We start from the raw sequence: 14,151 nt of genomic DNA, 5'->3' as shown, positions 1-14,151 counted from the left end.
TTTCAAGTAACTCACAGAAGTGTAGGATGAACGTGAGCAGCTCACAACAGAGGAGCAATGCTCAAGGTAATGGCAGAAAGCAGTTGGATGACCAGAAGGAAAAAGCAAAAGGTTTGGACAGCCTTTCTCTCTTCCTTGCTCCAGAAAGCGACAAGAAATTCTGTTTTATTCAGTGCTATAAACAGGCCTGATCCTCTGTAAAATGGAAACTCAGAAGAGCTTATGATGCCAGTTCCCAGTCCCACCTGCTCTTCCACACAAGGAGCCCTACTGACTTAAACGATGCCCCAGAAGACGGAGGGGAGAAGAGAAGAGAAGCAGGGCCTGACACAAGTATAGGAGGAAATGAACACACAAAATGCTTCAAGGAGCAGAGATATGACAAAAAAGAATCCGCTCGGAAAACCACTTCACTAGCTGACATGTAATCTGCGAGCTTTACACTTTAGGATGGACTAGGATGGACTATGATTTCTAAGCCTCTGAGAAGGGGGTAACTTGTGCTAGGCGGTATAAAAAAAAAAAAGTGCAAGCCTTGGTGCTCCATCCATCAGCAACCATTTTGTTTCAAGGCCTGCTTCTTGGCTCTTCATAGGGCAAACAGATACGATTCGCATCAGTGTGCCTGGAATATTACAATATTCACAGTAGGACACCACTGATTATTTCAGGTGCAGAAGTACAATACAAGTGGAAAGACTGCCAAACAACTGCTGGTAGCTCAATGGTAATATTTGAGTAGTACATTTTTGGGAAGGTAATCACTGACAAACAGATGTTTCCATTCTTTGCACCAACTTTTACCTTGGTAAAGATCAGCATTCGTTGTGGATAGGGGAGGAAGGAGTATTATTTTTTAAACCAAGTTAGCATGCAAATTCCAGTGCCACTTTGAAAGACTTAGCTTCATAACACAAGGGGTTTAGTTTAAAACTGACAGAAGGGTATATAATTTTCATTCCCACGTGACTCAATGGAGAAGTGATGTATTGTCACCTTACCTGTTGAGCCCTGGCCCAAAATATATCTTCTAAATAAGTGGCAAACCCTTCACTTATCCACTCTTCGGTCCAGTCACGAGCACCGATGGCCAGTCCAAACCAAGCATGAGCAATTTCATGACACAGACGTGCTCCACAGAGATGTCGCCCTCCAGGTAACACGCTCTGCGACAGGAAGATGATATGGGGGCTGCACAACACGAATGAAGGACAAAGTCCATTATAGACCTGTTAAAACATGCAAGGCATGGCTATAATACTACCTAGACTTTATTAGCCTTGTCAGCCTGTTATTACTGTATGCATGCTAGGTCATGACAGACAGTTTATAGCTCAGGCGTTTTTAGGAATTAGGTTGCACTTTATTGTCGGTTGGCAGAGAGTCAAACTAAAACTCTGCCAAGCAGTTGTTTTGTATTCAACCGTCAAACTGCTATTACCTGTAAGAAGTAACTTAACCCAAAAGTTCTGTATTTTTCAAATTACAAGGCTGATTTATTTCAATAGAAGCATTTATATTTAAGACAGGATAATAAAAGATGAGCAGGTGCGAATATAGGCAGCAGGTATTTATCAGTTAAATGATCAAAGCTGGCAATAAATACAGCAGAAACTTTTTATAAAGAAAACAAATCACTCTCCAAAAACAACAAAGACCACGCATAGCAAAGCACATGCACTTGTTACAGCTTAACACAAGCTAAAAAAGATACCATCTGAGGATAAGAGGTTTCGGCAGATGAAGAGGAAGGAGAACATCCTTTACCAAAAGCACATGAGCAAAATGAGGGCTAGATAGCCAGTAAACATCTACATTTCACAACAAGCAAGAACACCACAATCTGCATCTACTCTGCTTTCCCTCTGCTCCCGTCCCAATGCATTAAAATCCCTGCAACTGAAGTGCAATAGGAAAAGAAAATGGGGGGGAGGACCTGCTATGAACAGTTGCTCTGCTATGAAAAAGGCTTGCGCTGAATTGCAAGTCGCTGCAGTTCCAAACTCACGTTGTGCTGTAAGGCAATTTATGCTGTGTTTACACTGATTAGACATTAACTCCTCAGCGGTTACATAATTTCTGAAATCAAGTACCTCTACAGAAGGAGGATAGCAGAATGAGGGCCCTCCAGGACTAACGCCCAAGGGGTTAAAGGGTGCCACAGACGGGACTCTCAAGGGCACAAGTCACCTGCGCAGCCTTCCCGCGCTAACCCTAGGCCTCCGCCATCTGCGTTTCAGCTGTTTGCTCAACTCCGGCCAGCTAGAAGGCAAGGGGAGCACAACGGCGATACCTTCACGACCACAGGTCTTCAGCAGGGAGCCTAGCCTCCCTCGCGTGGGAGGGGAGCACACGGCCTTAAGGCGTTTCCAAGAGTCGAGCGTCAGCCGTCAGCGTCCCAGAGAGCCTCCCCACCCGCCCTACCCTTCACTGGAAACCTTGAAACGCCCGCGGCTCCCTCGCAACTAGCTGAACGCCTGGAACCGAGGCCGTAAAATACATGGGTTTGGATGGGGAAAACATACTCCATCGCCATTCTCCTCATAAAATATTATTAATAATCCTGCAAAGCAATTTAACACATCTCAAGCGGTTGGCGTTGTGAGAGATAACGTAAGGAACCAGAGCGCCAACAGAGGAATCGAGTCACCGCGAACAAAGCAAGAACAAACACCAGCTCTCCAAATCTTTGCCAAAAGCAATTCTGCTTATGAAAAGGGAGGGAGGGAGGGAGGAGGGAAAAAAGAGGAAAAAAAAAAGTGTGAGCACAGAAGCTGCAAAACATGATGAGCTGCTCCCTTTTATTATAAAGCCCCTGCTGAGAAGAATAACTGCAGCTTTGGGGGTATTACTTTGGTCAGTTTTAAGTAAATGACCCCTAACTGCGGCATGTGTACAGTGCTACAAGGAAAAACCTCAGAACCGGACCAAGTAAATAACATTCCAGACATACTGCTGGCAGGGATTCGGCCGTTTGGTTAAGCAAAACAAAAGTAACTTCAGGCCTTATAAACAGGCTCGCAGAATGGTTTGCATTTTAAGGGTCTTACCGGAGGTATATACAAAACAAAAATAAAAAGACCGCATTTCCCAGTTTTTGCTCATAAGAGAAACGCCACACTCCTTCACAAAAGGATTACCAAACCTTTTCTGCGAGAAACAAAAAGCACCAGTTACGTTTGTCCCTCCCCCTCCCCCCCCCCCCCCAAAATACAGCTTTCTACAAGGACAAAAACAAAAGATTACATGCGGAGACAGAATTTCATTTTAGCGATTGAGTACAGCCAGCAACTTCCTTGCCTAAGAACACCTTAAATAACTCCCATCATTTTGCTCGCCCTTAACAAGCAGCTACGTCTGCAGTTCAGAGCCTCGTATAGTGACGGATATCACTGGAGAACAGGGCAAAGCTCCGATTTATCTTAAGCTTCATTTTCTCAAAGACCAAAAGTACTTCTGGAATATGTCCAGCATTTGTTAGTTTGGACAGAAATTTGATTCTATGCACTACTTTAAAATACAGATTCCCTATTTCCAGTATATGTTTGAATGCCAGAAGCTCTACTCCACTTCTTCTGTTCTCAGCAAAATCTCTTTTTTTTTAAACATCACCTAGGATGTGCAATATTATTCATAGCTACTATCAGTGTTCTTCCTCAAAGATTCAATAACGCAAGAAAGTCTCCATGTGAAAATTAAGGTAATCAGGATGATGGCAAAATTGCAATTGGCCAAAAATATATGTATTTTTAAGTCAAAATATGAATTCAAACCTCCTGCTATGCCCCTGATTTACCAGGAACATATTATAAGGCTCGATATCCGTTGCTTTCACTAGAAATGAAAAGGAAAGAAATCTGTTTCTTACATGAAGAATGGACAAAGGTGATTCACCTCAGCAATTACTTCCAGACCCGACCAGGTATGCCCAGCTTATAAAATGCCTCGAGCTGACATCTTTTCAAGTCTGGCCCAAGTTTCTAAAGCAGGTCAGAACAGGTTGCCTGGATGTGGTAAGGAAGATGGGAAACCTCTCCCAGTTAACAAAAGAAAAACCCCATCAGTCCTTCCCAGGAAGCTGGACTCGTTCCCAGTGGCCCTTGCAGAAAAAGAAGTTAATGACTTGTTTTCAACAAGTATACACTTGGTTATACTTTTAAAGCAAAAGGTTATTATTCTGACCAGAATCACACCCTCATAACTTAGATCTTCGTATCACTTGACTGAAAGAAGGAACTAGTTCTTTTTCCCAGTTAGACTGTAGCTAAAGGACATCTCAGCTCCTTAACGCCTTCCAAAGACAGGACATGAAGGAAAGGGGAAGGAGAAAAAAGGGAAGTATTATTTCTTCATTTGGTGTGAAAGACCTAAGGGTTTTGATGTTCCAGTCACCTGAATCCACCCATGTAGATGTTTTTCATAAAAGTTCTCCACAACAAATAAAAGCTTTCCAAGGACTCCTAGAGACCTCAAAAGTAATCTGACCAGTTTAGAAGCCAAATCTCTGAAAGCAATTTTGCAAAACTTTTTCTTCAGACTGCGAGTTAGATGCAGGTGCCGCTCTGCGCACTGGCTGCCGTGGTGTGTTATCCTTGGCGGCTCACGCGCTATCAGGCAAGAGACACACAGCACAAACGGCAGCCAAACGTATGTGCACAAACTTAAGTATGCACTCAAGTTAATAAACTAGGAACACGAAGCACAGTTCTAACAGGTTTGTTCCATTCCTTTTGAAGTAGGAGTCTTTTTCCCTTAACGTATAGGGATCTGCAGATACAGTTTCTTATATGTTTATTGAAATAACAGAGCGGGGACCGTATCAGCTGGAATATTGTGCTTCTGGAGTCAGAAGTAGTGCCCAAAACCACTATCATGGATTTGAGTCAAATAATAAATACAAAAAAAAAAAAAATGTTTTGACAGCACTCCACACATTGCTTATCTTTTCCTATTTAGAAAATGGGAGTCAGATAGTAAATGGGTTAGATAGTTACTGTGCTTCTGGAAAATCCCATCTCAAACATGTAAGAGGGAGCAGGAAAAGTTCCTATAAAATATTTTCATAGGCACACACTAAAATTAAGATATACATCTGAAGATTACCAGGTATGGAATTTGATGAAGTTAGACAATTAAATGACAGCTCTTTACATGTATTTTGTGCAGTCTCTCATCAGTACTGCTGCCTTCAGCCCACATTATTCCAGCGATACAGAGAACAATATTAGCATATTGTCTGCAGTATCTGCATCAGACTTTGAATGTTAGCTTGCTTTGTGATTTATCTCCAAGGACACTTGTGTCATCGGACCACAGACAAAAACATTCAACATCCAATTATTTACGTCCATAATCTCTAGCATTGCACTATATATGTTGCAATCGGTACTGAGAAGACTACAGAGATGAACAACCTTTTTGATCACCAAGGTCTACACTGTGTCAGAGACTCAGATCTACATGCTGATGCTGCTGGAGAGACAAGGATCTGGTAGTCAGAGTACTCTGAGCATGATGCCCGAAATACCGGAAACTTCATAAAGAGGGTTTTCTCTCCCTAATAATCATACTGGAAACCACCAAGTGACTCGTAGGTAGAGATGAAGGTCATTCTGGGGCAGATCACTAACTCATGGCTTTTTACTCCATACATCCTAAAATAACATTGGGTTTGGGTAGACAATAGGGAAGAACAGCAACCCTTGCATGTTGAAAGGAGGATTGTATCAGCCAATCTCAGAGTGCAATGATTCAGCATCCAGTCTTTGAACTGCAGAGAGTCAAGCACCTAACGACCCATCCAAACACCTGAGCAGCACCTGCTCCTGCCCACAGACCGGCAGGCAATCACTTCTTCTCATTTATTTCCCAGTACCAAACCAGATTAGTCAAGATGTTTATACATGTGGGTGAATCCCTCTCAGGCGAGACTCTTATTACTATTCAGAAGCAAAGTTGATACTTGGCATAAAACTCAGAAAAAATGATAGGGTGGAAGGAAAGAGATAACGAGCCTAACCTCAAACAGTTGCTACAGAAATACCAGGATTTGTAGGAACTCCTCATATTTTCCTATCTGCAATCCCAAATTACGCATTTTCTCCTTTTGCAACAAAACTTGTTGCAAAAACTTGCATAAAGTGAAAAGACAGTACTTATCCCTTACAGCAACTGTCACACCTACCACCTTCCATAGCTTTTTATTTGAAGTTAAAATGTCTTCGGACTTGCAAATCAACTATAGATTTGATTTGTCCAGACATTATTCACACAGGAAATTTTGTAAGTCCTCTTTTGAAACAGGAATAGCTCCGGAACTTTATGATTAACAAAACCATACTGAAAATATTGTCAGGATTTGACAAATAAAATTTTCATATGCTAGAAAACCTTATTTTGCTACTGTGAAAGAAGTAATCATATTGACCTGAACAAAAAGACAGATTTTATTTGCTTCAAAAAATAAACAGACAACAATTTGATGCACTCCCAGATAGGCATAAAGGAAAACTGTAACATACTATGCGATTTTCCATAATTAAGGGCTCTTTACTTCATGTTCACAACCAAAAGGTTAACATAGGATGCTATATCAAGCAGATGTTTGCACAATTTTTCCCCATATCACAAGTCAATCGCAATTTTCTCTGAAACTTTTTACCCGAGTAAAGGGTCTAAGTATTAAAAAAAGTCTCAAATATTTTTACATTAAATTTTATAACAATAAAAAATAAAAGAAGTCAAGAAACAAAGAAGGCTATTTAGGAATATCTATATCTATATATACATGTGTATATGTGTGTGCATGTGTGTATATATATATATATATATATATATATATATATATATATATATAAAAATCAGACCAAAAAGATTTAACCATATTCAGGTTGATAGCATCTATTAACTTCTTATTTGAGCATCTGCACCTTCGTGGGACAGTCAACAACAATCGCACAACAGTGCGATCTATCTCAGGGGACTTCCAGTATAAAATGCAGAGCTGTACCTACTAAAACACAATATATATTTAGCTGAGGAACAGAACTTACATCCAGCAGAAAAGAATCATTTCTGGTAGTTTAATTTTTACATCAGTCTTACCAGAAAAGTTCCTTATTCTTTTCTAACTTTCTCTAAAGCATGCTCTGTTTTGAAGTTTTAGCTTTCTTCTGGGGCTCAGCTCAAATATACCCAAGCATCCAAGCAATCTACACGATATTAAGATGGTGGACTGAAAATATCACTTCCCACAGAAGGGTTGCAAGATTTTCCTTAGGTCCAATTCTTGAGATCCTTACACAAGAACACACTTCAAGATGAAAAAAATGGTAATAAGGCAACTCATTTCTTTGAACAGCTCCAGCTCATGCACACACACGAACAGGACACATTGACAGCGCTACAACAGAAAAAAACCTTTCATTAGTGTTTTAGAAAAAGTCACTGCACAAAGTAACTTATCTGTTGCTGATACCATTCTGCAGTCATACCATAGTAATCAACCCTATGTACTTCAAGTGTCCTGACTTGGGATGTAAACCAAGAAGAAGGAAAGAGAATTTATTTTACATATTTTACATGTGGAGTTCAATCTGAAGTCTGGGATCCAAGTGTATCGAGCAATTCCATTTTATAATGAGTTCAGCAGGAACTAGAGGCGACAAGATCAATCTCCGATCCACCCAAGCAAGAACCGTGGCATTGAGCAATGAGTCATTCGTTGACCGCTAATGGCCCCAGGATGCCTAATGACATCTCAGCTCACTTCTTATCATCTTACACAACTTTATCACATAGAAGAACTTGCAGGGCATGAAGCTCTTTTGGAGCTCTCTGGATACAACGTCCTAATGTCTTACGCAAGCACAGCAATATCAACTCATTTGGAAACTTCTGTACTCCTAGGGTTTGTACGGGCAGCAAGCTGCCTCCTGTTGTACAGAAGGGAGAATTAGCATAGGCAATCATGGGGTAATAAAGAAAGAATTACAGATCCAAAACCTTCTCAGCTCCCATTAAGTTTTTTTATCCAGATTTTTGAACTAAAACACAAAACCACTAAGTAACGGAAGTCTCTTACAAAATCAATTACACAATACTGCCTGGTAGCAAATGCTACAATGCTGTCAAAATCTTTTGAAAGCTGAGAGTTCTAGTATAAAAGAGAGATATTTGGGAGACTACAGCTTTTTGTGTTGTGTATCTCAGGATGGATTTTTCATATTTAACTGATGTTTAACTGATGAGGAAATGAAGTGACTTCATAAAAACACATGCTTGTTTTGCCCTAAAACTTAGCCAAATGGCTCAACAACTGCTCAATTTTTAACCTTCACACTTGACATACAAGTATTCCTCAACACGTACTGACATTGCTAACAGAAAATAATTTGTGAATCAGCGTCACTGATTTCCAAATCCCATACTAAGTATTCATAATAGCAAATTCCATTGTTTCATGCCAAATACTTCCAAATTATAAGTCTTTCAAGCTTGCTCTGTGAAGAGTACCTAAGTTCTTTAGCTTTCATGGAACCATCTTTTTGTGTTTGAAGCAAAATAGCTGATGCAAAGACCATGACAATTTGAAGCATCTCTACTCTTGCTGACATATGTACTGTTGCAAAAGAGTTTCAAAGGAAGAAGTGAAATTTTTGTTTGTGTCTGAGGAGCTAGAGGAAATACAATGCTCCCACTGATTTCGGTAAGAATTTTATATACACAATATACAGGCAACATTTCACCCACATTCTGGAGGAAGGAACTAAATTCCAGATTTCATAAGGAACTTTTACCACATTTTCCTGAGGGCTTCCAAATACTAAAAAATGGCAAAATGGAAAAAGATATTATGTCATTCACTATTTATTGAAAAGGTTAGTAACAAACAACACAGTTTGGGAAGTCTCTATTAGTACCTTTCTTTATATTCATTCTCTCTTATTTAGAAGTGATTCATAACATTAGGACCACAAGATTAACCTTAAACATTTGCTCAAATGAAAAAAAGTGAACAGAAGATGGCCATGGAAATTGATCACTGTAATTAATCATGTTAATGTAATTGATTATTTTATTTTAAAAAGAAGAGGGTAATGGAAACATACAGAATCTCTGAAGAGTGTATTCAAACCTCTCATTTTACAAATGCAAAATGATTTTGTGCAATAAAAAAAAGAAAAATTTCCCTTCTAATGTACTGAAGAGAAAACTAAAAAAGAATCTCTTGTTTTATATTAGAAATGCACATAGCATTTGTTTCAGAGCCTTTTCAAACTGCTCTTTGTATTGTCACTAAACTGATTAATATGATGAAGAGTGTCTAACAACGTTTCTCAGTTCCAGTCTAAATGATGATATTTGTCATTGATGGATGCTATTATTTGATCATGGATGGATTTCATTATTTGTAGCTTTCCGTCATTGCTCTTACTGGAAGCCCTGGATTTCCTTTTACTACATCGTGACGTTTCTGATAGATATTAACGGAGCTGAGAGCCAAAGTACAAATAACCTGGTAAGACAGATAGCCAGACAGAAGATGCACAACGTATCTGCTGCTCCATATTCAGCGAAAATTCACTCAAGTCAAGGGCCTGTACTTTAAAGGATCTTAAAAGGTGATGTGCACAAGAAAAAAAAAAGGAATGTGTCATCTTTTCTTTATTTAATATACAGAAGAAAGCTTTATCTACGCATACCAGAACAAGCAAGCAAACAAACAGGAAAGAAAATATTGCTTGTTCCTTTTAAAGATTCTGTTTCTCAGTGTAAAACTACTGGGATCACTGTGTTAAAAGCAGGACAGAAATGAAATGTGCTTGAAGGCAGAAGTGGCTCTTATTAAAACTGGACAAACTACAGTTAGAGGAGCTTCACAAACCAAACCTGAGAAACACTCTTGGTTTTAAGGATTCTTTTAACAAACATTTCACCTGAGAACCAGGACTACTCCAGATCTCTCTGAATCATGCAGGAAATCCCTAACATTGAGAGAGAAAGCTGCAAATCTCTGATATTTCTAAGGAAAACGCACAAATAGGTAAATCTAAGAGAGTTTAAAAGAAAAAGAATTGATCAGAACTTCTTTTCATATCATAAAAGAGGCACAGATCCAAATTTTTGTTTTTTTAATATGAGTTCCTATCTAACACACACTTGCTTCTTGTGCCAACTAGCAAATGTGGGAACAAACAGTGAGATGAAGATAACTATCCAATTTTGCATGATGAAGATAATTATCCAATTTGCATGTGATCTAATTTTTGTCTGTATAGAACATCACTCATAATTCTTGCTGGTAAGAGTCAGTATCTACAAATCTTTCTGGAGCCTTTCATCTTGCTTAAAAAAAATGGGTACCGATCCAATGCTGTCAATACCTATTTTGATATTCAACATTCCAGTTAAAACGCATTAATTCTATTACATCTGTATCCTGTATCATACAACAAATGCTACATCACTCTGCACTCCCCTACCTTAAAAAAAAAAAAAACATTCAGGCAATAGAAATTTAACTAACTAGCCCTGCTGTCCTTCATTACCTGTTTTTTTAATTTTTGTCATCTATAAACAGTATGTAAACTGCACCTGATGTAAAATACATGCTTTCAATTTACTGAATGAGGATGCAACGCTGCTTCTTATGTTGATTAATGAGATGTGTTGCTAGCAAAAAGAGAGAGAACAACACAGAAGAATAAGTAATGGCTCCAAAATTATTTTCTTAGTTTATTTTGTGCAGCAGCTATACAAGCCTTCCTTTTTGTGTGCGTCAGTCAATAAGATATCTGTTGTGCTTTTGCACAAAGAACAAAGATGCCTTTATCAATTCTCAAAAGTCTGTAGGACAAACCATTCATGCTGTCAAACCCCCTAAAACCCTTTCAGCAAATAATGAAATCCATCAGTGACAAATGTCAACATACTAATTTGTTAAATACAGAACAAAAGCAACATTCAGATGAGGTGCCTCATTTCATGTTATATCAGCCCTCCAATTTGTAACAACTTTACGGCAGCCCACGGATCATGCAATATTAAAACAGAACTGTATTATAATGATTAGAACTAGAACAATCTACTCGCCTTACAATAAATGCTTAACAGTTCAACAAAATTGTAAACAAAGTCTTTTGGGAACATCAGACTCCTTGCAATGTCTCCATCTCTCTCTTGTTTGGAAGATTATTTCAAAGTAAAATGTTATACACAAATGCAGATTCAGTTTCACACAGACACATTTATTGTGCTAGTGGAAAAATAAGATTAAATTACATCATATCCAATGATAGAAGAGCTTCAGTGTGCATGTGAGTTGCTTTATTCATCACACAAGACATCCAGCTATTATTGTCAAATCATATAGCAAAGGACAGTTTCACTAGAAATAGATAGCATAACTGAAAACTATGCTAATATCTTGTAATGTTAAATACTGTCTACTAATGAATTTTTATTCTGTTGCATCTTTTATCAATTTAGCTTTTCATAAATCTCCAAATTGATATCAGTCACGATAAGGACTAAGTATCTTACTTGTTGCCCAGTACACTACTACAGAATACATTTATCTACTCTTTTTAATTCCAAATAGAAACAAACACCATTGTATTTTATGAGCACCTATTGCCTCCAACACTCCTCTGTAGGCTTCCAACAGCAGCCTGATAACTTGCATTCTGTATATTCATCTAAAAACACCTGAAAATAGGCACTTTTGGAGTTGATAAATTGAGAATGCCAAGTTCTGTATCTGACAAAATGCTGATGAGAATACAGATTATATTCATATATATGTATGTGTGTGTCTATATATATATATATATATAAAATATATATACACACACAATATATATACACACACCCCCATCCAATAGGAGAGAGTGAGGTGATTTCCTGCCTTGCTGCTACACCACAGCAAATAAATTATCATGGGTTAAAGTACCTATTATGAGGTTTGCTTGTTTTTTATCACCAATGTTTCAAAGGAAAAAGAAAAAAAGGATTTTTTTATAGCTTCCCTTGTTCTTTTCTGAGAACAGTTCTGCCCCCGTACTAAAATCTCTCTGTTTTTGTCAGGCTACTCCTTCATATTTGCATGTGGTTATTGACCCCTTCTAAGAAGAGGACATATTCCGAAATTTCTGCCAAGACCAAACATGACTCAGGTTTCCGGTTAAAATCCAGCTAATGCTAGTTGGACAACAGATAGCTCCTGTCCCATATTTCCTTGCAAACTCTATTGGGTCTATACCTTGTCAATTTGTTAAATTCTCTTTGCGTATGTTCCACATTGTCAGCATTAACCAAATGAAGATTCTTTTTTAAAAAACTCAAAAGATATTTGGCATTTATATCAGTTTGGATTTATGAACCTGAAGACCAAAGGTCATGTAAATTGTATGATTTTTCAGAAAGTACACATTTAAGTTTCCAAATAGTTAACAGTCTTAGAGCCAAATCCAGTCACTCTGCTGTAAATCTAGATATTCTCCACAGACTTCAGTGTAATTACTTTGAATTTTCAGTTACAGGGGAATCGAATGCCAGCTGCGAGAACACCGATTGAGACTTGCCTCCATTTATCAAACAGTCCCTCTGCCATGCCTACAGGCTTGCTTGACTGCAACTTAGATTTACTTTAGTGTAGCAGTTTCACGTGATCTTTTTCATGTAGGAAACCCTTGAAAAGATAAATTCCATACTGAGGTCATCTTCCACGTTCAGGCCTTTAAGTCTACCATACGGCCCTCACCACTTGCTAGTGAAGTCACAGGTAGAAGAAAGCAGCTGATACCCTCTACACGGCCTGACACCAGGAGCGATCAGTTCTCCAGGGACAGCAATGTTTACCCCCTCCCTGCCTGTAACTATCACTATGTAACTATGCCGCCAACAGGTTAAAGTTCAGTTATGACAATTAACTGCAAAGGTTATGGTTATACTAGCCTAAGCAAATTGCTCTCCCCCCCCCCAGCATCATACAGAACCTGTATTTAATGCATATGCACTACTATATTAAATTGGATTGACCGGCTAAGCAAAAAACAGAAATCAAGCTCCAACGGACAAATAACACCTAATCTGACACTACTAAACAGCACAGTAACACCAGATTTTTTTTAAGATCTGAAGCCTGCTTCTCAAATAACATATGGAAAGAGTTGATACTCTAAATAGTTAATACCACTTAATAAGTAGAGACTGTTGTTTTATGTTGACCATAATGGCAGAATGGCTTGAACTTAAAAGTATGTGCCCATCATGTTTTTTAAGAAAAAGAAGTTGCACAGTGTAAAAATACAGTTTTGTGAATCCTACCTTCTCTGCCAGTAGCTGCCTTTTCAGAAAACTATGCGAAACTAAGACTTTACATAGACTGTATGATACAGCTTTCATTTTATCGTTTTGCTCCTTCCTTCCTTTTTGGTAGATATTAAAGGCAAATAGCTTTTTTTAAATAAGTGTAAATTAGACTTCCTCATGCCAATAAATTAATATAGTATTCCAGTATTGCTCTGGAAAGGCTACTGAAGGAAAGCAGCTCTTTCTGCACTGCTTTGAGATGTCTCTAGTATCTCACTGTGGCAGTGGAAACCTGATAACCCAAACATAAGTCACGGGGTCCAGAGAGAGGAATTTCTTTGTATATCTTTTTGTTCTAGAAGATAATATGTATATACAGCTTTTACATATACATTATGTAATGTTAATATAGGTGATGTTCAGCACATCACACAAAATCAAAATCAGAAACAGTAGCACTGACCCAAAAGATTTTGCTTTACTCTACTGTTGAAGGCATCTCCAGGAAGGTTAACGCGGTTCTTCAGAATTACACCACAGATTTACCTCAACACCTAGCGCTATCAAGCTGGTGGTGACACTGTATTCCTGACAGTGAATCCCCTGACCTTTCTTTAACAAAATAGCTAAGTGTACAAGTGAGAAAGCGTGTTCCAGCAAATTCACAGTATTGGCTCTGAACTCTATTGGTTCAGAACACTACCTTAAATTTCGGCTTCAAACTATCAAAGCAGAAGATGACAATTTTGCCCATGTAAGCTTAGAGGTGCTTGAAATTCTAGAAATCATGCTACAGAGAAATGAACCTTTGCAAACATCAGTGCAGCATCATACTAT

General features: G+C 38.4%; 1 protein-coding gene across 14 annotated transcripts in view; it reads right to left on the bottom strand.

Annotated features, from left to right (window-relative positions):
- Positions 1-14,151, bottom strand: part of LOC135323554 (aminopeptidase O-like) — a 204,313-nt gene that overhangs the window by 118,948 nt on the left and 71,214 nt on the right. For all 14 annotated transcript variants that reach the window (XR_010386199.1, XR_010386201.1, XR_010386206.1 and 11 more), the window contains one exon: positions 1,002-1,191. Coding sequence is in view for 6 of the 14 variants with exons in the window: in XM_064502218.1 (XP_064358288.1) it covers positions 1,002-1,191 (190 nt within the window). In the remaining 8 variants the exon portion in view is untranslated. The remainder of the gene's footprint in view (positions 1-1,001; positions 1,192-14,151) is intronic.

Source organism: Dromaius novaehollandiae, chromosome Z, assembly GCF_036370855.1.
Source record: "Dromaius novaehollandiae isolate bDroNov1 chromosome Z, bDroNov1.hap1, whole genome shotgun sequence".
NCBI classification, from domain to species: domain Eukaryota; kingdom Metazoa; phylum Chordata; class Aves; order Casuariiformes; family Dromaiidae; genus Dromaius; species Dromaius novaehollandiae.
The sequence above is the reverse complement of the archived record's forward strand: the minus strand, read 5'-3'. Positions and strand labels throughout refer to the sequence as shown.